Raw genomic sequence first — 26,750 nt, 5'->3', positions numbered from 1 at the left:
GAGTTCTGGAAATTGAACTTACGTCACCAGGCTTGCAGAACAAGTACTGTTACACACTGAGTCATTTCACCAGCACGGTTTTTGGGTGTTTTGCACAAGAAATACTGCTTTATCATCCTTTGAAGCTTATTGCTTTATTCTCTGTACAGTATCCGGTCCAGTGTAAATGTATGTGCCCATTGACATCTGGATTTTTAATATGAACTGTCTGGAAAGCTTCCTTGTTATTAGCCTTACAGCCAGGGCTTCCAGTGACTCCATGTCACATCCAGTTTTTGATATCTGCCATGATTCAGGCATTGTTACGACCTGTCATTGAGGTTTTATTATTTACAGCATATGTATTTCTTAATATGGGAGAGTGGTGGTGATTGTTACAATAAAAAAGTCTATGATTTAAACTTTCTGGCTTCTCAATATAAAAGTTTATATTATCTCAGATATAACAATGTAAACATGAATTTGCTTACTTTACATTTTCCAAAGCAGTGGGGTATTGGGCATGTAACTCAGTGGTAAAGCTTGCTTACTTTCTTACTTACCTGGCATGCACAAGTCCTTAGTTTCTTTCCCCAGAACCATGAAAGAGAGAGAAACCTACTTGGGGAGTCAGTCTAAATATGTTTTTTTTTTATTTTATATATTTTTATTTCTAGGCCTATCATGGTCATCACCAAGCCCTGGAAGTGTTGGTACAATCTTTGTTAGATCTTGATGTAAGAAATAGTAGTGGGAGAACACCCTTAGATCTTGCGGCATTTAAGGGCCATGTGGAATGTGTGGATGTACTCATTAATCAGGGAGCTTCAATCCTCGTAAAAGATTACGTTTTGAAGAGAACACCTATCCATGCAGCAGGTATGCCAAATATTATACTTGATAATGCCATTTATAATCTTAATGTACTTTTTCATACCGCTACTGGTAATTGTGTTTTCTTTTTATGTTAAGTAGTAAAAAATCATATACCTTCGGAATTGGATTTATGAAATAACATATCTTGTGTTCTTTTACTTCTTCTCTCCCTCCCTCCCTCCCTTCCTTTCCATTGTGTTGTGTTGTGTTTTGTTTTGTTTGAGACAGGGTTTCTTTGTGTAGCCCTGGGTGTCTTGGAACTAGCTCTGTCTGTAGACCAGGCTGGCCTCGAACTCACAGAGATCCGCCTACCTCTACTTCCCAAGTATCTTTTACTTCTTTCTAATGGAAATTAGTTTAGATTAACTTGTACTTTCATGGCAGTTATTAATGTTTTTAAAATAAATCTTTTTATTTTTAAGACTTACTTGAATTTCATGAGTATGAATGTTTTGCCTGCGTATATATGTGTGTGCCATGTGTGTGCCTGGTGCTTGAGAAAGCCAGAAGAAGGTGTCAGATCCCCCAGGACTGGAGTTGTGGGTAATTGTGAACCATCATGTTCGTGTTAGAAATCAAACCTGGGTCCTCTGCCAAGAGCAGAAGCTCTCTTAGCTAATGAGTCATCTCTCTAGACCTAAGTCATTTTTATTTATTTTACTGGTGTATTGCATTAAACTCTTAGAAAAAATTTACAGAATGTTAATTTCTGTAAGAACTACCCCAAGTTTGTAGTTTCATAATTTTGCCAATGTACTAAAAAATGCAGGGATGTGTAACCAAGTTATTGGTATATAGGAAAAGATTGGCAAAGGGGAAGGAAACAATCATAGAAATGACTTAGTACCAGCCATATATTAATAGAAGATACAAATTTCCCAATTCTTTTTAAGGATTACTTACTACGAGGCACAGTACTCTTTTTCAATAACCAAGACTAGTACAATTAAAAAATAACAGTCAAGTGTTATTCTTAGTTCCAATCTTTATGTGATCTGATTCAGTTCACTTTGTGTTTATGAAGTAATCCTTAAGAACACATTCAATATATATCTTGAATTGTACTTGCATTGTTTGGGGACAGATACATTTTAGAAGACTATAGAAATATAGAAAACATTCCCTGTTGTTCCCAGAGCAGCTATTAAAAACTATTGGATATTCAGGTAAGGCTTAGAGACAAATATTTTGGTGGTTTTTTTTTTTTGGGGGGGGGGGGGGGGTTTGGTTTTTTTTTTTTTTTTTTTTTTTTTTTTTTTTTTTTTGGTTTTTTTGAGACAGGGTTTCTCTGTGTAGCTTTGCGCCTTTCCTGGGACTCACTTGGTAGCCCAGGCTGGCCTCGAACTCACAGAGATCCACCTGGCTCTGCCTCCCAAGTGCTGGGATTAAAGGCGTGCGCCACCACCGCCCGGCGGTTTTGGTTTTTTGAGACAGGGCTTCTCTGTGTAGCTTTGCGCCTTTCCTGGGACTCACTTGGTAGCCCAGGCTGGCCTTGAACTCACAGAGATCCGCCTGCCTCTGCCTCCCGAGTGCTGAAATTAAAGGCGTGAGCCACCACCGCCCGGCCAATATTTTAATGAGTATTTAAACTCTCTGTAATAAAGATGTTTGTAGAAACTATCAAGTGGTATGAATAAGGAGTCATTTTTCTATTATAAATAAGAGTGGAATCATCTGGGCAGTGGTGGCACATGCCTTTAATTCCAGCCCTCAGGAGGCAAAGACTAAAGGATCTCTCTTGAGTTTGAGGCCATCCTGGTCTGTAGAGCGAGTTCCAGGACAGCCAGGCCTACACAAAGAAACCCTGTCTCAAAGGAAAATAAAGAATGGAGTCATACAAATCTATCTACAAAATGATACTGTAACCACAGCATATTTACAGAACCAGTTTAGAGCTTTCAGTGGAGCATCTGTCATCATTGTCGTTCCCTCTTTTTTCAACACATGGTCTCATCACCCTAAACTGACTTGGAACTCTGTATATAGCCCATGACTGCTTCAAACTGACAGTTTTCCTGGATCCAGCCTCCCTCTCAAGTGCTAGGCGTACAGGCAGCCACTAGTCTAATTCATATGCGTTCTTGAAAAATAAAGAGCATTGAGACACTCTGCCATATAATGCACCATAAGTGCTATCCATTAAAAAGAAGAAAAAACAATGAATGAAACTGGTTCTGTAGATGTCTCACATTCAGAGATCTCTTAGGAAGCATCTTACTACTATGCTATGGGAAAAGCACAGATTTCCTCCCCACCCCCCCCGCCCGCCCCCCCCCTTCCTGAAGTTTAACATGCTTTTCTCACAATGATACTATGGTGGTATTGTGATTATTGAACTTAGAACACAAAAACATTCATCAGTATCTGCTGTGTACTGAATGCAAAGGAATTGACTTTTTAATAATAGGCCAAATTTGATCTCTTTGAACTATCCCTAAGTATTTTGGTACTTGTTTATTACTAAGCTAAGAGCTCTTCCCAGAGTGCAACATACAGATTGAGTGAGGGTGGTTTGGAGTCATAAATTTTATATAGTTTCGTATAACTGTTAAGAAGTACTGTAGGAAGGCTGGAGCTGTACTAGCTCAGCTGGTAGAGTGCTTGGCCTAGCATATGTGAAGCCCTGGGTTTGACTTCAGTACCACATAAAAAGTCGAATGGTGATGCATGCTTATAATCTCAGTAGAAAGGTCAGAAGTTCCATCCCCGGTACCGAATAAAGACGGTATAGTGATACTCACCTGCAATTTCAGATAGAAGCACAAAGATCAGGAGTTCAGGGCCATTCTTTCATAAACAGTTAATTTGAGGCTTGCCTGGGCTGCAGGAGACCCTGTCTCAAAAAAAAGAAAGAAAGGAAGGAAGGAAGGAAGGAAGGAAGGAAGGAAGGAAGGAAGGAAGAAAGAACTATAGACAATTAGGTATCTAGTTTTCTGTCATTACTATTTTCTATCTATCTATCTTTTTTTTTTTTTTTGGCTTAGAAATAGTGGAAGACTTCCTTTCTATATCATTGTGTCACTTACATATTTCCATACACTTCAGGTTTATTACTTAAGGCAGGACCTGAATTTTGAAGGAGATATATTTTAAAGGCTTCTTATTGAGGTGGAGGGGTTGTTCTTCCGCTTGCCAGTAAAGCTTTGGGGCATATAAAAACATTCCTTGATAAAATATGTGTCATTTATTATGTGTATGCCATTTGGAATTCTTTTCAGCTATAAATCACCTAACCAAACGTTTCTTAAATTGACCGGAGTTTAGTCTCACCCTAGAGAGTGGTGCAGTTCTACAGTTGGCTGATTCCATGATGTCAGTCAGCAGTCCACCAGACTCTTCATTGCCTCTTGTATCAAAGGAAAATAAGATTATTATGATTGACTTGGTCTGTGACTGACTTAATCTAAAATGGTTGACTTGATTGTACCCTTAGCTGGAGACAGGTCATTCTTTGTAGTGGCAAGCTAAATAAAATGAGGATTCTGTCAACATGAGGGAGGATGAAGGGATGGGGAGTAATGTGCATTCTCCTTGCTGTGTGCAGGAATGAGTCCTTTGACAACAAATACAGTGTAAGACTTACTTTGTACTTGTAGTTGTCCTTCTGCTTATTGAATTCAGTGGAATTGCCCCCAAATTATATTCTAAAAGATGTGCTTACTCTAAGATATTTTTGTTTTATTATGTATATTAAAATTATTTTAAGGGGGCTGGCGAGATGACTTAGAGGTCAAAGGCACTGGCTGCTCTTCCAGAGGACCTGGGTTCAATTCCCAGCACCCTCATGGCATTTCACAACTGTCTGTAACTCAAATCCAGTGGATCCAACTCCCTCACAAAGACATGCAAGTCAAACACCAATGCATACCAAGGGGAAAAAAATTATTTAAAATTTTTTTACTTTACAGCAACAAATGGTCATTCGGAATGCTTACGGTTATTAATAGGAAATGCAGAACCACAGAATGCTGTAGATATTCAAGATGGAAATGGACAGTAAGTTTTAATAATTTTTAAATTAGCTTTTTTTTAAAATATCTCATTATATAACCCAGGTAGTCCTCCATTCCACAATCTCACTACCTCACCCTTTTTAGTGCTGGCATTACAGGCATGTGCCACTACGCCTTGCCTTTAGATTGCTATTACAATGCTAGATATTCTAATATTTTGACCCCTTTTTTAGTAAATATATCATAGTTTATATACTGAAAAAAAACAAACATGTATAGTTTTTCTTTTAAATACATATAAAGTTATGTCACCGAAGTACACATATAGAAAATAAGCCATCCCATCATTGCTGTTTTAGAGTTTTGTAAGTAATAGCACTAACCTAATTCTGTTATTGTTTAGGACACCTCTTATGCTGTCTGTTCTCAATGGACACACGGACTGTGTATACTCACTCCTGAACAAAGGCGCAAACGTAGATGCCAAAGATAAGTGGGGAAGGACAGCACTGCATAGAGGGGTAAGCCAGAATTAGATTAACTAACCTTGGCCCACGGTGCCCACACCATGTATTTAATGTACCCAAATTGTTTTTGCAGGCAGTTACTGGCCATGAAGAATGTGTAGATGCATTACTTCAACATGGTGCTAAGTGCTTACTAAGGGACAGCAGGGGTCGGACACCTATACACTTGTCAGCTGCCTGTGGACACATTGGAGTTCTCGGAGCCCTTTTGCAGTCAGCAGCATCCGTAGATGCAAATCCAGCCATAGTAGACAATCATGGGTATACAGCACTTCACTGGGCTTGCTACAATGGTTAAGTATCAGATAAAAACTTGCACTGAGTGCCTGCCTACTAGGTACTAAGTAAAAACAAGCAACACAAAATACATTGTGATATTGATGACCACAGCATATTTATAAGGCGGGCTTAAAATGTAACATTAGTGGAAAGAGTAAGAATAATCTATCTACTCTCTAGTTGTATCTTACTCCTGTCCTTTATCACGCTAAAGACAAGTCACTAATTTTCAAGTGTTTGAGATAAGCCTTTACATTCTTTTCCTTTCTACTCACTTGGATTGATGTTGAATGATTATAGTACAGTAGCTAAAGATTGTCCCTGAGTCAAAGGGATTGCTGTATATTGCCATTGAAGTTCAATTTGTTTTTATAATATGAATTAACATTTTGTGAGTCTGATAACCTGAGAAAGTATTTACAAATGTGAATTTTATGTAAAAATTAGTAAGATAAACTTTTTTTTTTTTTTTTTTTGGTTTTTCGAGACAGGGTTTCTCTGTGTAGCTTTGCGCCTTTCCTGGAACTCACTTGGTAGTCCAGGCTGGCCTCGAACTCACAGAGATCCGCCTGGCTCTGCCTCCCGAGTGCTGGGATTAAAGGCGTGCGCCACCACCGCCCGGCCGTAAGATAAACTTTTAAAGCAAAATTCTTTTAGGTGATGGGTTTCAAGACAGGGTTTCTCTGTGTAGCCCTGGCTGTCCTGGACTTCATTCTGTAGACCAGGTTAGCTGCAAACTCAGATCCGTCTGCCTCTGCTTCCCAAGTGCTGGGATTAAAGGCATGTGCCACCACCACCTGCCCAAGGCAAAAATTTTTATTGGCTGATTTTTTTTTTAAATAAATGTTATCAGTGACCACCATTAAACCATTTCACACAGAAGTGTATTTCCTAAGGTAGAGCATTTACTTGTCTTTTGGAGGTTTACTCTCATAACATTTCTTACCTTGTACATTTTGTACAAGAAACAGAATTTTGCACAACTAGCATGTCTGGTTGCCCTTTAAAAAATTCAAAACAGATATGTCTAATTTTTCAGACAAGCAAAATTGTAGTGATTCTGAATTGAACTGGAAGAAATGTATGTTAGTTCATGCAATGAGACCACACAGTCTAAAAAAATTACTGCCATATTTTTAACCAAATGCCTGCTTTATAATTTGACGTTACAAAAGTGGAATATATTAAATGGTTTTACTCTGATTAGTAATTTTTGTTCAGAAAAATGGAAGTATTCTAATTAAAACAATGTTTCTCTCAAAATGAAATGATGACCAGATTTTAGAAAAGACTTGGCCATAAACTTAGTAAGCTTAAAGTCCAAAATTTCAATTTATATAGTCATTTGCTTGTATAACTTTGAGTATTTTGCTTATCTCATTTATTCCTTTCAAAAGCTAACCAACTTTTCTTGACGATCTAAGCACCCTCAGAAATAACTTTCTGAGCTGGGCAGTGGTGGCACACACCTTTAATCCCAGCACTTGAGGCAGGCGGATCTTTGTAACTTCAAGGCCAGCCTGGTCTACAGAGCTAGTTCCAGGACAACCAGGGCTACATAGAGAAACCCTGTCTTGAAAAACCAAAAAAGAAAGAAAGAAACAACTTTCTGAAATATTAAGAGAAATACTGAGATTGTCAGCTTGGTTCTACCCAGTGCTGTTCCCTGGAGATAGCAGATAGAGTACTCCATTCCCAACACAGATAGTGGGTCTCTAACTCGTGGTCTGAGGGTTTGTGGGTTACAGCTACTGGTAATGTCTGCATTGTTAACGTGACCTGAGAAGTTTAAAAATCTTTACAAGAGCAACTTTTTGAGGGATGCACAAAATGGTTCAGCAGTAAAGGTGCTTGCCACCAAGCCTGACAACCCAAATTTGCTTCCTGGGAACCAACTCCTAGGCTAAGAAAATCTGAAGTTTTGGTTGAGATTTATTGTTTTGTTGGGTCTTTTGTTTTGTTTATGTTTTTAAAGTTGCTTTTTAAAAAGCTATCTGCCTACTTCTCTCAGCAGGCAGTATATTTGTCCTTTTTCATAATACCATGTTTTAGGAAATTGTCCTATACACGTTATTATAGAAAGATACATATAGTTTATTAATTGAAAAAGGAAAGTTGCAGAACAAAATATACCATTTGAATTGTAAAAAGAAAGAATAAGTATATGCAGAAGCTGTGTATGCCTGAAATTTTCTAGAGCTATTGAGATCACTGGTTATGGTCTAAAGAGTGGAGGTGGTATGGAGTAGGGTCTTAAACATTCTCCTTGTAGATACTTCTGTGCATTTGAGATTGTTGCAAGTATCTCTTGGATTTTAATGTCTAGTTCTTATGCACCTACTAGGTCATGAGACATGTGTGGAACTGCTTTTAGAACAGGATGTTTTCCAGAAAATAGATGGAAATGCTTTCAGTCCGTTGCATTGTGCTGTGTAAGTAATATCATAGTGAATCAAATTCCTTGGGTATTTTAAGAAACACTGATACTGTGACTGATAACCTTGTACCTTCCTTGTACCTTGTCCAGGATCAATGACAATGAAGGTGCTGCTGAGATGCTTATTGACACCTTAGGAACCAGCATTGTGAATGCCACAGATTCAAAGGGAAGGTAGGATTCCAGTTAGTAGCATACGGTATTACTCTCAATAAGAGAAGGCACTGTAATTATTGACAACCTGTTTGAGAGCTTATAGAGAACTCAAAACAAATTGAAAACAGGATTTTGCAGATGCTGTAAATTATTATAAAGTCTTAAGTTCTTTGCATTATTAGGGCATTTAAATTTTTTTGTCATTTTATTTTAAAATATAAACATTACACTCCTGATTTAAGAAGTATGATTTTAAACCCAGAGAAAATAGCTTAAAAAGTTAATAGTTTTCTAAATTGGATTAAAGACTGAAAGAAGAGTCTAACAATTGTAGTAAATAGTGTTTTGGAAGTAAACTATTATTCTTTTTAAGTTTTCTTTAACAATACAGTGTTATTTTAACAGTATTATATAGTTCATCTTTAGTTTAGACAAGTTGTAGTTTAAGATAGATAGTGTAAAGTATACATATATAAAGTAGAAATTTGTGAGTTCCATTGAGCTTATTTGTATCTTAGCAATGCTTTTATAACCTAATGTGTAAACCCTTGAAAATTTTTTGTCCTGAATTAAAGAATAATTTTTCCAGCATATGTGCCATTCAGCTTTTGTTCTGTATTTCACTGTCCCAGGACTCCTCTCCATGCCGCTGCCTTCACAGACCACGTAGAGTGTTTACAGCTGCTGCTCAGCCATAATGCTCAAGTCAATTCCGTGGACTCTACTGGAAAAACACCCCTCATGATGGCTGCAGAAAATGGACAAACTAATACAGTTGGTAAAGAAACTGTTTAGAGAAGCTGAGGCAGTAGAACTGCCTAGAGTGTGAGTGAGGTCAGCCTTGGCTACATAGTGTCTCCATAAAGAAAAGAAAAATTGTTTAGAACCTGGCTTAGTGTGCACCTATAAACTCAGCTACCCAAGAGCCTGTCAGAAGATTGCAAACGTAAGGCTACTCTGGGCTAGGTAGTAAAGCACAACTCATGTTGCTTTTTGTTTTTTTAAGCTGTTTAACTTATGTGTGTAACTTCGATTCCCAACCCTTCTGACTTCCATGAATTATCTCACCATCCCACATTTTCATTTTGGAGCATTGCCCTTACTGACTGAAAAGTTTTCTTTAACAAGGTAGTTCAACCTCATGGTTTAACAATACTGGCTGTGGAATGAGATTGCATGAGTGTGAGTCCTAGATCTTAAGTGACCTCCTGCCTCAGTTTGTTCACTTGTAAAACAAGAGAAATGACAACATCTGCTTTAGAAGATTGATGTGAGGATTAACTATAACCTATAAATCCAGGGCATATAAAACTTTGACATTTATTAACACTCCAAAATGTTAATTATTGTTGCTACCATCTGATTTGCATAAGAATGTAAAGGTTCCATATTATATGATAAAATAATGCTTATGTTATAGTGTTTTTCTTGCAGTTAAGTATTTACAAAAGGGATATTTTTTGCTGTATGTCTTCATTTCTCTAGTGATTTATTGGTAGTCTGTAAACATGTTCATAAACATAAGAATTGATGCACTTTTTCTTCCCAGAGATGCTGGTTAGCAGTGCTAGTGCAGATCTGACTTTACAAGATAAGAGTAAAAACACCGCCCTTCACTTGGCTTGTGGCAAGGTATGTACATAGTTTAAGAATGCAGTTTCATGGTTACTATTGAGTGACATTAAATTTTTCTAGCTCACTAAAATGAACAGAAGTTAGAAACAAACTTAATGATTACTAACCCCGAGTTTCTTAGGGGGAGGGGAGGGAGGTTGGCTTACTAGGTTTTGAAATACAAGCTTAACACTTAACTGTTATTGACCTGTCTTATTCCTATTTCTGATACCTTTGAATAAATACTTCAGACATTAACTTAGAAAAATTGTGGTTATGTGTGTAATATTGTACATATGGTAGAGATGATTGAGTTTATATGTTTATTCTTAATAGTGTGCAGTTTTTAAGAGCTATTTGCCACAATTTTAGGGTCATGAAACTAGTGCCTTGTTAATACTGGAAAAGATAACAGATAGAAACCTCATCAATGCAACGAATGCAGCCTTGCAAACGTAAGTACTTTGAGTATCTGGGTAAACTTAGTGATCTATGTAATTCTAAAAAAGGATAAATGCACTTTTTAAAATGTGACCAGTAGGGTTGGGGATTTAGCTCAGTGGTGGAGCCCTTGCCTAGCCAGTGCAAGGCCCTGGGTTCGGTCCTCAGCTCCGGGGGGGAAAAAATTTGACCAGTAGTATAGATCAGTTACAAACTGTTTAAATAATAACTCACTTCTGAAATCATGTAACTAAAAAAATATATCACTTTAAAAGATTTTGAACTGAAACTTTATTACAACGTTGATGAATTTTTTTCTGTTTACTTATTCATATAATTTTCTAAAGGAAGGCAATGCTATTCTGTGTGTTATCAAAATTAACTAAAAAGTGCCATTGCATACTAGCAGTAAATGAGGTAAGAAGTTCTGTGTGTGTGTGTGTGTGTGTGTGTGTAGCTTAAAGAGGTTTCAGAAAGAATCAGTCTCTTAGCATAAGCAGTACGTCTTGAGTTTGACTGACAGAGATCTTAGGCCCACAGCTCCCATCTTTGTCTTCCAGTTTCCACTGGTTTTAAAAGAGAAAAAAAGCTTGAAATAGTTCCCATTCTGGGTTCAGACAGATCCCTCAACGGTCCAAATATTAGTCATGAGGCCAATAAACATCTTTGAAAGATTATTAGAATTTGTGGTATTGTAGTTTATAGCTTTTATTATGTATTTGTTAACTTCATTTCTTAACAAGGTAGGACTGTAGTTCCCCTAGTCCCAGTGGACATCTACATACAACATTGTGGAAGAGGGGATCAAAAGATGGTAAGAGCCAGAGGGTCAGGGAATTTTTTGTGAGATTGTGTCTTCTAGTAAGGTCAGAAGCTACAACCCATAAAGTCTTGCCAACATGACTGCCTAAACATGACCCAAATAAGGACAACAACATTAGCCATGCCAGAGTGGACCAGTGAAAACCCAGGAGGTCTCAACCCCTCACAAAGAACTATTGGTACCTAAGGAATGCTGAGAGCAGAGAATGGTCTTCTCCAAGGAAGAGCACACCAATCCAATACCAGTAGTCAGCCCAGAAAATATACATACAATATATACAAGTGGCATTATACAAACTGAACAGGTTATATTTAGGAATATACATGTATATACATATATACATGGAATAAAAATAAAGAGGCTATGAATTTGAAAAAAAGTATATGGAAGGGTTTAGAGACAGGAAAGGGAAGGGGAAATGATGTAGTTATATTAAAACCTCAAAAGTACAAGAAATTAAAAAAAGAATGTAAATCTTTTTAAATATGGAGCCTTGGAAAGTACAAAGGATTTGATGAGCTCTCGAAACTACTACTGATGTCTAAGGCTGAGCTGCTTCTGGAGGTGCTACTGCCCCTCCCATCCTCATTGACTGAGAACTGGGTGTCTTCGGTTCTTGTCTCTAGGTCTTCACAACTTGACCAAATGCTCTGTGCAGGCAGGTGTATGTCTGTGCATGCACTGCAAATATATGTACAATTTTCCCCCACAGGCCTCTGCATGTTGCTGCCCGAAATGGGCTAACAATGGTTGTTCAAGAGCTTCTGGGGAAAGGAGCAAGTGTACTTGCCGTGGATGAAAATGGTAAGTAAGCTCCATGCGCCCTTCCCTTGGCCAACTTCTTGGTAGAAGTTTTTTCTTGATGGTGCATCTTTGAAGTAAAATAAAGTTCTGTACTTTTTTATTGGGCAAAGAAGAACACTGAAATTAATATTGAGGAGTTCTTTGTAGTAGAGAAATAAGAGCAAAAGGAACAAGAAAAAAGTCCATCTGGTAGGTGAGCATTTGAATTCACGTATCTTCTATTAAACCAAATGTGATGTTTACTATTTGGTCACCACTATTATTAATTTTGGTAGCCAAAGGTTTGTTCAACAAATATTTACCAGGGTCCTACTAAAATGTCATAATTTTAGGCAAAGCCAGTCCATCTATGGTAAATGAGATTCTGTTACCTCTTTCCTATTAGAGACCCTCACTTTAGCAATTACTCCCTATCAGTATATCACTTTATGTGTTTGTGGTGTTGGAATCAAATCCAAGGCCTTGTGCATACTCTGCAAGTGCTCTACTGAGCTGCATCCTCAGCCTCACCTGTCAACATAAAGACATTCAGTAGTCTGCCACCTTAGCAGTCACTGATCTCACAGCTGCTGCCAGCTGCCACTGTGTTTTACTCCAGGGTTGACTTCATATAGGCAGGCCTTTGTCCCCACCACACTGTAGAACTCTTCTCATCAAGGTTCTTGGTTCTCCACGGTATTAAGTCAGTTCTTGTTTCACTTGGCAGGTCAGCTTTTAGTATGTGATTACTCCTTTTTTTCTTGGTAAACTTCCTTTACTTGGCTTTTAGGGGATCCACGCTAATGTAGAGTTCTGAAGTCTAAATCCTTTTTTTCTTTTTTTCTCTGTCTACATTTACCCTCTAGGTGACTACTCTAACCCTTGATTCTAAAAATTATTTGCTGAGACTTCCTAAATGTATATTGCCAGCCCATGCCTTCCCAGTGTCTGCATTCAGACTAACTGCTTAACTAATAATACCATATAGATGTCTAATAAACAGAACTGCCAACCCTTTTCCTTAGCCTTCCAACCCTGATTTCAGTTGAAGACAGGTGCTTTCTTTATAGCTCAAGGCAGGAATGTGAATTGTCCTCGGTTCCTCTCTCATGCCCACTGTACACTCAATCAGCAAATGCTATTGATTACTTTTAAATAATCCAGTATTTGTCTATCTTTCTCTCTGCTTACTACCCTCACAGATATTTTTAAAACACATGATAATATATTTCTCCTGTTTATTCCTAGTTCTCACAGTGACCTACAAAGTACTCCACTCTTGTGACCTTTCTGCCTCATTTTGCCCCTCCAGCAAAACTGCCACAGAGTCTGTGCGTGCATTATAGTTTTTGTTTTAGCTGTCTTCTGCCTGGAACACTCTGATCTGCAAATATTCTTTTTTTTTTTAAGATTTATTTATTTATTATGTATACAGAAGAGGGTGCCAGATCTCATTGCAGATGGTTGTGAGCCACCATGTGGGTGCTGGGAATTGAACTCGGGACCTCTGGAAGAGCATTCAGTGCTCTTAACCTCTGAGCCATCTCTCCAGCCCCTGCAAATATTCTTTGACTAAATTCTTCTCCTGTTTCAAATCATAGTTCAGATTTCATCTCCTTGAAGCTTTACCTCACTAATTAATTGTATTACGGCATTCTTTGTCCCAGTTAGCCTATTCATCTCATTCTCAATAAAGCTTATTATAGTCTAACTTACTGAATATGATGTATTTTTTCATGCTGATGTGTGTCTCCTCCATTAGAATGAGTATGCACTCCATAAAAGCAGAGAATCTGTCATCTGTGTTCACTGATGTTTTCTAAGTGTCAGAAGAGTTTGGGAGTTCAGTAGATGTTTGTTACATGTTTTATTATGTCAAACTGTTAAGCCTGAGGCTTCTGTGTGGAATAAGTATGACATAGTCTACTCTCTATAAAGGAACATTAAAGAATGTTGACCCTTCTTTACAAGATCAGATAAAAGACATTCCAGAATAGCAACAAGTGGAGAGGGAAAGTACATTTGTTTGTTTGTTTGTTTGTTTGTTTGTTTGTTTGTTTTTCGAGACAGTTTTTCTGTAACTTTGGTGCCTATCCTGGATCTCGCTCTGTAGACCAGGCTGGCCTCCAACTCACAGAGATCCGCCTGGTTCTGCCTCCCGAATGCTGGGATTAAAGGTGTGCACCACTGTCACCGGCTTTTTTTTTTTAGTTGATAATTTTTTTCATATATTTTGATCATGTTTTCTCCTTCCAATTCTTTCCAGATCCTCTCTATCTCCCTACTCACCCAATTTTATGTTCTCTCTTTCTTTCTCTCTCCCTTTCCTTAAAATTAAACAGAAAACACACACACACACACACACACAAAAAAAAACCCACAAAGTGGAAATCAAAATAAATAAGCAAATGACCAATAAGGAAAAAAAAAAAGTCCAAAGCAAGTGAGACAAGTTTACAAAAATACAAAATATAAAAATATTTAAAAATGTGAAAATAATAGTTTTGTTGGCCAACTATTCGTGGGCATGGGGCCTGCCCTGAAATATGGTTAATATAGTCAGGAGACTAATGGAGAAAATTAATTTTTCCTTTGAGAGTGGTTATAAATTGCAGATACCTTCTTGGTTAGAGGTGGGAGCTCTGTCTACTTTACCCTCTCAGTGCTGGGACCCCATCTGGCTTGAAATGTATAGGCAGCGGTGGAGGAGGAGGAGGAGAGAAGGAGGAGGAGGAAGAAGAGGAAGGAAGAAGAAGAAGAAGAAGAAGAAGAAGAAGAAGAAGAAGAAGAAGAAGAAGAAGAAGAAGAAGAAGAAAAGAAGAAGAAGAGGAGGAGAAAAAGAAAGAACATGTTACATATTCATGGACTGTCCTCAAGGAGTTTCTCATGTAACGTCACCAGCTTATGTAGCAGAAGAGAGAAGCCTACAAAAACTGATGAGAGATGTGTTCCCACTCACTCAGGTCATCGTGTCCTATCTAATGATTTGGCTCTGCTTGCCAGCATCAGGGTAATAGTAGCTGCCACCTTCACATTTTCAGAAGAGCCTTAAAAAGATATGTGAGGATAAAGCTGTTGCTCAGGCACTTTGAGGAAGTAGTTTAATTAAAACATGCTTGTCCTTCAGCCACTCTTGCCAGTTCTTTGGGGTAGTCAGCTAGTTGTTCCCTTTGACCTTTAGCAAAATGGCAATTTTACATGAAGGCTAATAATACCTTCATAATAATGATAATGAAAATATATGGAAGAAGAGAGAACAGCCAGATGCCCAGTAGTTAAATGTATATATTGTGGTATGATCCTATAATGAAATACAATACAGCAGCAAAAATTACCTGACTATAGTTGCCTATAACAAAATTAGGTCTCATACATAATTAAGCAAAAGAAGTCATATTTAAAAATATGTGTACTATATGCTTCTATTTATATTAGGTTCAAAAAACTAAGTAACAAGGAAATAGTTACCACAGAAGGAAAAGGTCAGGATAGAGTTACCACTGTGGAGGAGGAAAAGACATGTAGCACTTGTGGTGTCTGGTAATGTTCTCTTTCTTTGTTCTTTCTTGTTCTGGCTGGTGACTGTATCAGTATTTGGTTTGTGATAAAGCTATTTTAAAAACAAATAAGTCTTTTCAAATATATATGTGAATGCTGAAATAAGCATAATATGAAAAACAATGCAACAATAAATGAAGCTAGAGGCTAAAATTATAAGACATCTGTGGCATTAGCACTTTTTGGCTCCATATGGTTAAAACAAGTAAAAACAACTTCATATGGAATAATTGAAATTGCAATCACACGGTGTTACTTTTACCATCTTCTCCCACTTCATCCACAGGTTAGTTCTTTGCCAACCAAGGTACCACGTGCTTCCTCCATTGTTTGCCCATTGATGCTTGGTGTTGGGGCACTTGATGTCTGAAGGTTGTCTGCTAAGATAAAAGGAAATACTTGTCTTAGACTCCTGGCTTTTAACATCTGCCTGTTTAGTTTATCATTTTCTTGCATGGATGTGTCTACCCATTAGACCCCAGGAATCTATAAGTGCCTACCACTGTGCCTGGTTTACTTACATGGATTCTGGGTTTGAACTTAGGTCTTCATGCTTACAGGGTACTTTATCTACTGAGCCATCTCCCCAACACCCAGTTTACCTACTGTAGTCTTCAACGGAGGCAACTGACAAACACATTAGGAGATGTTAAATTGACTACTATAATTCATTTGGTATGTAGTTAATGAGCATCTCTTTAATGCTTAATTCATATACATTTAGATTCTCAGCATATAAAAATTGAATTACACAGGTATGAATTGACACTAAGCCTTGACTCACTGTTTTAAAGGGAGGTTGGTTAATCTATGGGTTTGTTGGTTTTTTTTCTTCTCCTTATTCTAAGAATGCCCAATATTTTCTGAGTTGGTTTGGATGTGTGATGGGTTGGGTGAGATGTTGGGGAAAGTGTGTATCACAAGGCCCTAGTTTCTTCTATTATTTAGTATGAACGCTCTCCTTTCACCCTGCATTTTTATGATCATGTCTCTTTCTGCTTACTAGAAAGTTATCAATCAATCTGCTGTAAGAATTTTTTATAAGAATCTGTGTGTAAAGTTTAAGACCTTTATTAGACTTACTACCTCATGCTTCATGGGTCTTAGGATACTAATTTTTAAATTTTAAATTGAATCCTAGGCTATACTCCAGCTTTGGCCTGTGCTCCCAATAAGGATGTGGCTGACTGCCTGGCTCTCATTTTGGCCACCATGATGCCTGTCTCCTCAAGTAGCCCATTGTCATCCCTGACATTCAATGCCATTAACCGTTATACCAACACCTCAAAAACAGTTAGCTTTGAAGCCTTGCCTATCATGAGGAATGAACCTAGCTCCTATTGCAGTTTCAACAACATTGGTGGGGAGCAAGAGTATTTGTACACTGACGTGGATGAGCTCAACGACTCTGACTCTGAGACCTACTGAAAGGCTGAGCTAAAGGTCTAAGGAAGTTCTGACACTGAAACTTCAAACCGGGCTTTTTCAGGAAAAAAAGCACTTTTCTTACTCATATACAAATTCATTCTGAAGAAAGATCACGCAGTGAACGAATAGAAGAAATGTGATGACATTAGGAAGAAGAATCTTAAAGGCAAGTTTTGCAAAAGGAACTTCTAGAATATTAATAATGACTTGACCAGTGGAAAACACATTGATGTCGATTGCTTTGTGGGATTGTTTATTGGCTTTGCAGGGCCAGAAACTGGGACACTGCTCCCTGACCTGCTTATGCAGGCAACACTGCTCTAAAGGAAGAGATAAGGACACTAGGTTAAATTGTACCCAGAAAATTACAGCTAAATTTAAATGCAATAAAAGTTTGGTATAGTAGGCATTATGTACACACCAAATTGCCAAAGGACCAAATAGCGTACAGATTTTTTTATTGGAACGCCATTTTGTGGAAACAGAAGTAGGTGAAATGAGACGTCATCTAAAGCGCACTTCAATACTTCTGAAAATGAAGCTAAGATTCAGTTTGGTGTTGATTTTTGTAAAGAAAACATCGGAAAGTCTTCCAGTGCTGTATTAATCCATGAAAGAAAGCAAGTGTCTTTTTATGGTTTGTTTGTTGTTGTTGTTTTGCATAAAAATTTTAAGATTCCAGTTTTTATAGAATTCAAAGCCAGCTGACTAGGTGCAGTGTGAGTGGAAGTACTTGTGACAGAGATGTAGATAGGTCAGAGCTACCGCCCACTGTTGAGTGGTTTGGTTTTAAATTGAACTATTTTTCTTTAAGGAATGCCGTAGTGGAAATGTTTTTGATGAAATTAAAAATCAGATTATATCACCTGTTGTAGCTCAGTGGTCCTGGGGAGTGGGACTGTTTGAGCCTCTGCTTGGGTGACACACCTCCACCTTTTGGTTGGAGGACTTTTGGTGTCATTTATTAATGTTTGAGCTTTGCAAAGCAAGAATCAAAATTTTTTTAAAAATTAAACTCTTGTTATGAGAGATCATCTAAAGCTGGTTTTAAATTGTATAAAAACTAGAATTTTAAATTTTTTATATAAAAGAAAAAAGACATGTGCTTTCTCATGGTTTAATGCAGTATGAAGGCTTTCATGTTCATACGTTTTCTTTCTTTCTTTCTTTCTTTCTTTCTTTCTTTCTCTCTCTTTCTTTCTTCTTTCTTTCTTTTTTGAGACAGGATTTCTTCGTGCAGCTCCGGCTGTCCTGGAATTCACTGTGTAGATCAGGCTGGCCTCAAACACACAGGGATCCACCTGCCTCTGCCTCCTGAGTGCTGGGACTAAAGGTGTGCACCACCATGCCCAGATTCAGGTGTTTTCTTTATAAAAATCAACATCAAAGCATTTGGCTTCATTTTCAGAAGTGTTGAAGTTTAATGTAGATGATGATTAATGATATAAACAGAATCAGGTCACTTGGAAGGCATTTCTATATTGGGCAGAATTTAAAATTCTTCAGGCTTTAGGTTCGAGTCAGATCTAGAGTAGCATGTTTGCAGCTTGTACTGTCGGAGAGATTGCCTGCCAAATTGGAGATTGCCTTTCAGGTAATAGAGAAGGGGCTGACATTAGGCTTTTAAACAACACTTCTCTGTGGTTCTGCTTTTATTGTAACTGTTACTTTCCCAGTAAAAATGATTTCACATGGGGGGGGATCTTAATAGAGCTGGATAAAGTTCCATACATTGCAACAAAATGATACCAATTCACCTTATCCTTTTTGTATTGTGAAACTGGAACTTTATGACATTGTAAATTATCAGCTGGTTTTTCTGAATATAAAGTGTGAAAACACAGAACAGTATTTTGATCTATTTGATAATTTTGTGGGTTTTTTGAAGAATTAATGAGCATGTACATAGAAATAGTGACTGCTTGAATACTGTATTTACTTGCACTCTTTGAGTACATCAAGATTCCTGTATATTTTAGAGTATAATAAAACACAGATGTGAGTTGTATTTAATGAATAATGTATTTGTATCTGTGCATATTACTTAAAAATCTATAAAGTTTCTAGGGCATTGACTACTAGATTTTAAGCATTTTTTTCTAAAATATTTACAAAATTATAAATATAATCTCCATCTTTTCTTTATAATATAAAGAAGTTGTAATGAACCCTTCCTAACTAATAATGGTAGGAGGGTAAATATGCATTTTAAAGACCGTAGACTACATTTTCTATTGTACCTTTAAAAAAGAAAACTCAAGAGGATTCTAAAAGTATACCATATGTGTGCTTTCTCTCTCCTTTTAGGGATTCTCTTCTGAATTCCCTGAGGGAATTTTCTAGAATCTCAGAATTGAAAGAGACCTGAGGTTCATCCAGTCTAACCTCTTAACCAATGCAGGCGTCCCTTCTCCAAGGTTCTTTCCACCTTGAACACTTGCAGTGACTCTACCTCACAAGCAGTGCATTCATTGTTGAGCAGCTCTTTAGGAGGGCTCCCTAACCAAGTTGAAGCCTCCCTCCGGGTAACTTCTGTCCTGGGCCCAGCTCTGTCCTCCAGGAGAGTGTGGGAAGAATGAATCTTCCACCCTCTGCCACGTCTTCTCTTTCACAGGCTGTTGACTCCTTTGCTGCAGTGATTTCCAGAAGGACTCATTAGACACATTGTCTCCACATCTAATGAAATCCAAGGTGTAGCTATAAAGTAACAAACTCATCTTTTCATTTATCCTCCTGTGTATGTAGAGACCATAGATCCTGCCTCACTTTATGTAAATGATGCCATAACTGAAAACATTTGGGAGGTGGTTGGTGCTGTTGCCCGCCAACTAGGAAAGCTGTTCCTTTGCTTTGGGGTAGTTTGTCCCTGACTTGAGCAACCCACTTCCTTTGGTGTGCACTGGAAGAAGGAAATTCTGAAGTACTGTCCAGAAAGTGTTGGCCAACATCAGTATTTGGAATAAATACACATATTCGAGCAAAGCAAAGGACCCTAAGTTACTTTATAGTTACATGCACCTCGTGTGGGAAAAGCACTAGACCTGGTTCTGTGGTGTTTTATCCTCGCCCAGAAGGGGAAAGCCTGTCAGCCTTTAACCTCTGTGTGAAAGGTGATATCTGAAATACGTGTATTACAGTAATACCAGCTTTTGCTCAAAAACAACTTTGGGGAAATAGTGATGATAGGTGACCTCGAACAGTGCCATTTAGTTCAGGAGATCTCTAAATGTAGCTGTAAATTTGGGGTTAATTTGGCTTCATACATTGGATCTTTTAAATGAAATAAAAATTTTTAATGCAAAAAATCAAGTGTCTTTCTTTTTCACACGTAAAGAATGTTTCCCTTTAAAATGTGTAGTGATAAGTTATGGCAGGTTTTCAGACAGGTGTTTTGCAGGTTGTTTCTGGGTCTCAAGTAGCCCAGGACGGATTCCTGGTCATTCTTCCTCCACCTCCAAGTGCTGGGATTACAGGTATGTGCCTCCATGCCCATCTCTGACTTTTGTCCTTAAAAATTCAGTGAATCTTTCAAATGTATTAAGTATTTATTTCTTAACTGCTATGTACCAGGGGTAGCAATACGCAGAATGGTGGTGGTACCTTCAATGGTGAATAGTTTGATCTTGAGACAATAGAAGCAGAAAGTGATAAAATATGATTGAGATAAACTGCTGAGGAAGGCAGGAACAGGACATCCTGAGGAAGACAGAGCAAGCTTCATGGAGGAGGTAGCACAGAGATTGACATCAAGGAACAGGCTGAGTTAAGCAGGTGAAGAAAGGCTAAGTGGGGCGGTGGTGGCGCATGCCTTTAATCCCAGCACTCAGGAGGCAGAGGCAGGCGGATCTCTGTGAGTTCGAGGCCAGCCTGGGCTACAGAGTGAGTTCCAAGACAGGCTCCAAAGCTACACAGAGAAACCCTGTCTCGAGAAAAAGAAAAAAAGTTACATGGACGTTTTCATGAGCCTGAAAGGAATCTGACCACACCAACATGATTTGTGCCCTCTGTGTATCAATCACATCTACTGCCACCCCATTGAACTTAACAAGTGGCATGGCAAACCCAGCCTCTCTAGGACAGGGGAGGATGGTTTGGATGCAGCTTCCAAGTTCATAGTTCTAAGATGGTGTGCCCGCTGGTTGGTTGCACTTAGAGGTCTACTTCATGCCTATTTCTTCTTCCTTTGAATTTGTGCTCCCCTCCTGTTTGTTTCCTTTGAAACACGGTCTTGCTGTGTAGCCTAAATTGACATCAAACTTGGGATCCCACTGCCTCCAGCTGAGGGCTTCAGTTACAAGTGTGTCCTGCCACCATGCTCAGTTCTTGATTCCCTTCTAGTGTGGATGGGTCTGGGAGGTGGAGAGGTTTGGGGAGTAAACAGGAAAGTTGACTCTTTCCTGAAGGTAGAGACCCAACTTCTGCCTATCAGTGTTGCTCCAAAAGAACCTAATCTTCTCTAGTTCTTACTGTGATCATCTTTTCCAAAGAAGACGCTAGACTAAAGGAAGATAAGGTTTGCCTAGTGGCTGCTTTTAAAAATCGGAGAAGATGGTGACGTGTACAATGTTGTCTACTGCCGGTTCTCCATCCTTCAGCACGACCGTGTCTCCACCCCTGCCTAGTTCTCTGAGTTGTTTCTCTTTTCCTTCTGGTTACTCACTCTTGCATTCTGCCTACTGGGGTTTTGTTTTTAAAGAAAGAAAAACGCCCTTTTTAGCATTAATTGTAGGTGATGGGTTTATTATATTTCTGTCTGATGTTTTAATTAGATTTTAAAACAAAATTTGAATAGTGATTTAAGCTTAAAATATTTCTTCCTCTCTGTACTCTTTTTTTAAGTTTTCAGTTTTAAAGCTTTTTTTTCCACACTCAACAAACATCTTTTAAGCAAACAGTATGTCGAAAGCATGGTCTTAAATACTGGAGATGCACTGGGACCAGGTGAAGTCCTTGCCCTCAGAGTGCATCTGCTTTGGTCAGACAGACAAAAAAAATTCCAGATAATTAATTGCCAGAAAAAGATTTGCGAGCAATGCTGACTGAGTCCTGGTGTGTGAGAGAAGCCCTTGAAGATGAGAGGGTCGCTTGTTGACACACTAAGGATTACACAAATATTTGTGGTATAATGTGACAGAAGATGCTGCTGAATATGTAGAAGAATGTTCAGACTCCTGGTAGCAGTGGAGGATGGGGATGCTGAGCTAACCCGTCAACATCAACCACAGCACATCACAGATTCACCCAAGAACCCTTTATCCTTTGCTTTGTTGTTGAGTTTTGGTTTTGGTTTTTTGTTTGTTTGAGCTGTACTGTGGATTGAACTCAGGGCCTCAGATACACTAGACAAATGCTCTCTGCCACAAAGCCCTATCCGCAGCCCTTGGATTTTCTTTTGAGCTAGTTTGTTGAGTATGAGCCCTCTGAATGTCTGCTGACTGTACAGTGTTGAATTGCTTTGCTTCCAGAGAGCCTTAAAGATGGCACCACACTTTGAGTTGGAGAAGCACTGTTTCCTAAAACATGAGCTGTATGCAAATAAAGGATTGGTCAGAACATCAGATAAGTTGGTTCTTTTCTTAAGTAACAGCAAGCACTGTGGTTAATAGGCTCTGATCTAACAGAGACAATGCACATTTCATGTGGACAGGAAAACTTGCCACTTAACCTCTGCTGCCTTGGTAGCCTGGCATGAGCTCACATTCTGGTCACTAAGGCACAACATACGTGAAAGAAAAGTTCTTTGTGGTTCAGATGGCAACGCCTCAAACAGGAAATGCCAAAACCCGAGAGAATGAATAAAGAGAATCCAAGGCAAAGTTGCTTCTGGAGGAGAGTAGTCTCCTTTCAGCTGAGCAGCCACAAATACTAATAGCATGAGCGGGCAGGGGTAGCTGGGCAGTGGTAACACACACCTTTGATCCCAGCGCCAGGAACATGGGGGAGGGGAGAAGGCCTGCAGTTGCCTGCATCGTTGATGTAGGAAGAGGGCATGAGAACTGTGGTCAAAGGCTGGGCATCAGGGTCTGAGTTTGGGACTCCTATCTCCATTCTTCCCCAGTGGTGTACTTGCTATGGAGCTAAATGCCCAGAGCTGTCTAGAGGCTGTGTTCAGGGAAGGGGCCTGGGAAGGAGGATGGCCAGGGCCATAGGAATGTCCATTCTGGGCACCTGAGGAGCTTGAATTTGCAAGGTAGCAGCTGCCTTATCCAAACCCTAGCCAGATGCCTCACCAGTTGAGCTGAGAGAGGACTTAGGATAGATAGGCTTGCTCATTGCCAGTTTAGAGAGCTGCTCTATTGCTTACATTCTGACTCCATCAAAGATAGGTAGTAAGGAAAGGAAGGGCCATTCTCCATCGAGGTGGTGACCAGAGAATGTGCCACCCCATTCACTAGCATATTTTGGGGTTGGACTTCAAGAAGCACGCCTTGGCATTCCAAGAGTTCCAAATGTTTACTATGAAGTGTGGAAACTCCAAATGTGCACATTGATGCCAGACTTAATAAAGATCTGGGCCAAAAAAATAATGTGTTCATGTGCATCTATTCAGAAATCTATAGACAGTATAAAGAACTGTCTATATGTCAGTTATAGTCATGAAACTTAATTTTAAAAACCACATGACAGTGAAAATGGAAGAATAAGTAGTTCTAAAATTTGCCTCCACAGAAGCAGTGATAAAACCAGCAAAGTGTGTATGTCAGAACCGAATTTCTCAAAAGTGGACGTATTAATGGCTGCCAGCAACCTCCAGAGTGTGTGTGAAGGAAAAGGCACTGACTGTAAGAACAGCAAGTGTCCCAGCCTTTGACTGGTTGCATCCCTCACTCTCCAGCTTCTGTGTAAGCTTGGAAACTAGCAGCCCACATTCCTGATGCAGCCTGGTAACCATGAGACAACAAAGCAAAGCTAATGCTCTTTCAAAGCAACGTTCCCATTCTTGCCCTATGTTCAAATTCTTTTTTTTTTTTTTTTTTTTTTTTTTTTGGTTTTTTCGAGACAGGGTTTCTCTGTGTAGCTTTGCGCCTTTTCCTGGAACTCACTTGGTAGCCCAGGCTGGCCTCGAACTCACAGAGATCCGCCTGGCTCTGCCTCCCGAGTGCTGGGATTAAAGGCGTGCGCCACCACCGCCCGGCTTTATGTTCAAATTCTTAATCTTGTTCTTTGACACTTAACAGTCGGGTATGAGGTCCAATGATGAAAAAAATTGAAGTTGATGTATCCACTTTTATACTTGAAGATTTCCCTACCAGTTAATCAATGACTGGAGACTAGCAAGTAGAAAATCAGCAGCATCAACAGCTGCACATAGTGGACAACTTCTGTAGATTACAGCAGCAAAATACACATTCATCTGAAACACACCAAATAGACTGTATTCTGGAGTATAGAACATTCCTTAGCAGACTTAAAACACCAGAGAATATATAGAGTCTACTCTTGGGCACCGATAGCATTGTTAGAAATCAATATAACAGAAAACACTTAAATCTTAAATAACATATATAAACCAAGCAGGTCAAAGAAGATACTGTAATTTTTAAAACAATGTGAATTCAATGAAATGAAAAGATAAGAAATTTCTGTGTTGCTACTCAAGCAGTGTTTAAGTGTAAAGTTCCTGGCATTGACTGTCCATGTGAGCATTCCATCTTAAAAGATAGAAAACACAGAGTAAGTTAAATCCAAAGTAATTAAAAAGCAACAAATAAGAGTGGAGGCTCACACCTTTAATCCCAGCACTTGGGAGGCAGAGGCAGGGGGATCTCTGTGAGTTCAAGGACAGCCAGGGCTAGAAAGAAATCAATCAAATTGAAAGTCATTTCATTACCAAGACAGGAAATCCAACAACTGGTGCTTTGCAAAGATTGATAGAAATCTATCAAAGCTTAAAAAAAGGCACAGTAAGGAGACCCTACTACAGAGCCCATGGACATGAGTAATAAAGGATTGCCAAGAGCAACTTCCTACACACAGATCTCATAATCTAAATTAAGTAGACTAATTCCTTGAAAGACAATTGGTAAAAGGCCACAAAAAAATGTATGAGCTACATAAATTTTATAAAGTAAATTTATAAAACTGACAAAAAATAAATGAACATTTCATGCTCATACATCATCAATAATGTGAAGATAACAGATCCCTCCCCCTTATTTATAGAGTCAATACAGCCCAAATGAAAATTCCAGCCAGCTTATTTTGTAAGCAAATTGATTCTAAAGTTTGTATAGAGGGAAAAGGACAGAGGCATTCATAGAATACTGGAGAGCAAAGAACTGACAGGAGTTGATTTCATAGCATAATATAAAAAGCTATGGTAGACTATAGACTACTGACTATAGAGAGTGTGACTTTGGAAAAAAACTGGAGCAGAATAGAGAGTTCAGGCGTAGGAGTCACAACATCATCAGCTGATCTTTGACAGCAGAGTTAGGGTGATAGAGCCAAAGAAAACCATTTAGACACTCCTGGGATTCATGGACATCTGCTAAAAGTCAGTCTTAGGCACAGCATATACACACTGGGACCCTAGTTCAGAAATAGGTTGTGGATATAAATGTCAAACTCTCAGAAGATGCCATAGGCAAAATCTCAATGGCTTGGGGTTTGTTTGGCAGTGACTTTAGGTACAACACCAAAGGCACAATCTGTAAAGGAAAGAAGCTAGACCTCAGTAAAGTTTTTAAACTCTGCTTTGCAAAAGTTGACTGTAAGAGAATGAGAAACGAGCTTAGACTTGGATAAAATACTAACAAAAGGCATAGCAGATAAAAGAATGTTAAATTCGAAACATACAGATGACTTACAAATCAGTTATAACCCTTTGTGTGGAAAACAGACCACAGAATTTGCATCTCACCCAACCAGATAAACAGTATTCTCCCCTTATTTGGGGTTTCACTGCAGGCCAGAAAATTGGAATGTCAAAATCCAGAAGTACTCAATTCTCAAGTCCTGAAGTTGTATGTCATTCTTTAGTGTGGCGAAACAGCTCCCTATCCTGCTCTGTCGCATGAGGGACATAGATCATCCCCATGCCCCACAAACCCATGCTGGACACACTAGCACCTGCTGATAACTTAGCCATCTGGCTGTCAGACTGATTGCTATAGAGTCTCAGTGCTGGTATTCGACTAACCCTTACTGTGCCTAATAATGACCCCAAGCTTGAGCAGTGCTCTGAAAAGCAGGCACACCGTGGAGAAGCCATACAGTGCTTCCTGCAGCAGAAGGTAAAATTGACGACTCTATATGGAAATAAATTGCTGTACTCAAATTTATAGTAGAGTAAGGTAGTTTGAGAGGTCACACATAACTTGCTACAGTATGTTTCCATACTTCTATTATTGGTTATCAATCTCTTGCTAAGATTTACAAGTTAAATTTTTATCATAAGTGTATACAGATAAGAAAAAAAATAGGCCGGGCGGCGGTGGCTCACGCGTTTAATCCCAGCACTTGGGAGGCAGAGCCAGGTGGATCTCTGTGAGTTCGAGGCCAGTCTGGTCTACAGAGCAAGATCCAGGACAGGCTCCAAAACTACTCAGAGAAACCCTGTCTCGGAAAAAAAAAAAAAAAAGAAAACAAATAGAAAGTCTGGTACTGTGAGGTTGCAGGCATCCATTGAGGTCTGGGAATGTTTCCTTTGTGGAAAAAGGGACAGACAGTACAGAAGACAGGTTGGAAATATTCTCCACGCTATGAAAACAATGAACCACTACACCAAGTAGAGTGGTAGGGATCGAAGACGGTGATACCACAGAACACTTTTGCTGAGCAGTCAGAACTCCGTGCATTGCTAGTGGGAATTCAAAATGGTTCAGCCACTTTGAAAACCACTTTGGCTGTTTCTTACAAAACTAAAATACCTTTGATTCCCCCCCCAGCACAAA

At 38.9% G+C, this 26,750-nt stretch overlaps 1 protein-coding gene across 6 annotated transcripts in view; it reads left to right on the top strand.

Moving 5' to 3' along the window:
* Positions 1-18,862, top strand: part of Ankrd28 (ankyrin repeat domain 28) — a 147,959-nt gene extending 129,097 nt beyond the window's left edge. For all 6 annotated transcript variants that reach the window (XM_052733872.1, XM_052733871.1, XM_052733874.1 and 3 more), the window contains 11 exons: positions 657-858; positions 4,764-4,851; positions 5,212-5,329; positions 5,409-5,628; positions 7,959-8,046; positions 8,142-8,225; positions 8,840-8,985; positions 9,757-9,839; positions 10,194-10,276; positions 11,798-11,889; positions 16,568-18,862. In XM_052733872.1, the coding sequence (XP_052589832.1) occupies positions 657-858; positions 4,764-4,851; positions 5,212-5,329; positions 5,409-5,628; positions 7,959-8,046; positions 8,142-8,225; positions 8,840-8,985; positions 9,757-9,839; positions 10,194-10,276; positions 11,798-11,889; positions 16,568-16,854 (1,491 nt within the window). In that variant the 3' untranslated portion in view covers positions 16,855-18,862. The remainder of the gene's footprint in view (positions 1-656; positions 859-4,763; positions 4,852-5,211; positions 5,330-5,408; positions 5,629-7,958; positions 8,047-8,141; positions 8,226-8,839; positions 8,986-9,756; positions 9,840-10,193; positions 10,277-11,797; positions 11,890-16,567) is intronic.
* Positions 18,863-26,750: the final 7,888 nt, after the last annotated feature.

This window comes from Peromyscus californicus, unplaced genomic scaffold, assembly GCF_007827085.1.
Source record: "Peromyscus californicus insignis strain IS unplaced genomic scaffold, ASM782708v3 Scaffold_12__1_contigs__length_115047231, whole genome shotgun sequence".
Taxonomy (NCBI): Eukaryota; Metazoa; Chordata; class Mammalia; order Rodentia; family Cricetidae; genus Peromyscus; species Peromyscus californicus.
Note: the sequence above shows the minus strand (reverse complement) of the source record. Positions and strands in the feature narration are given on the sequence as shown.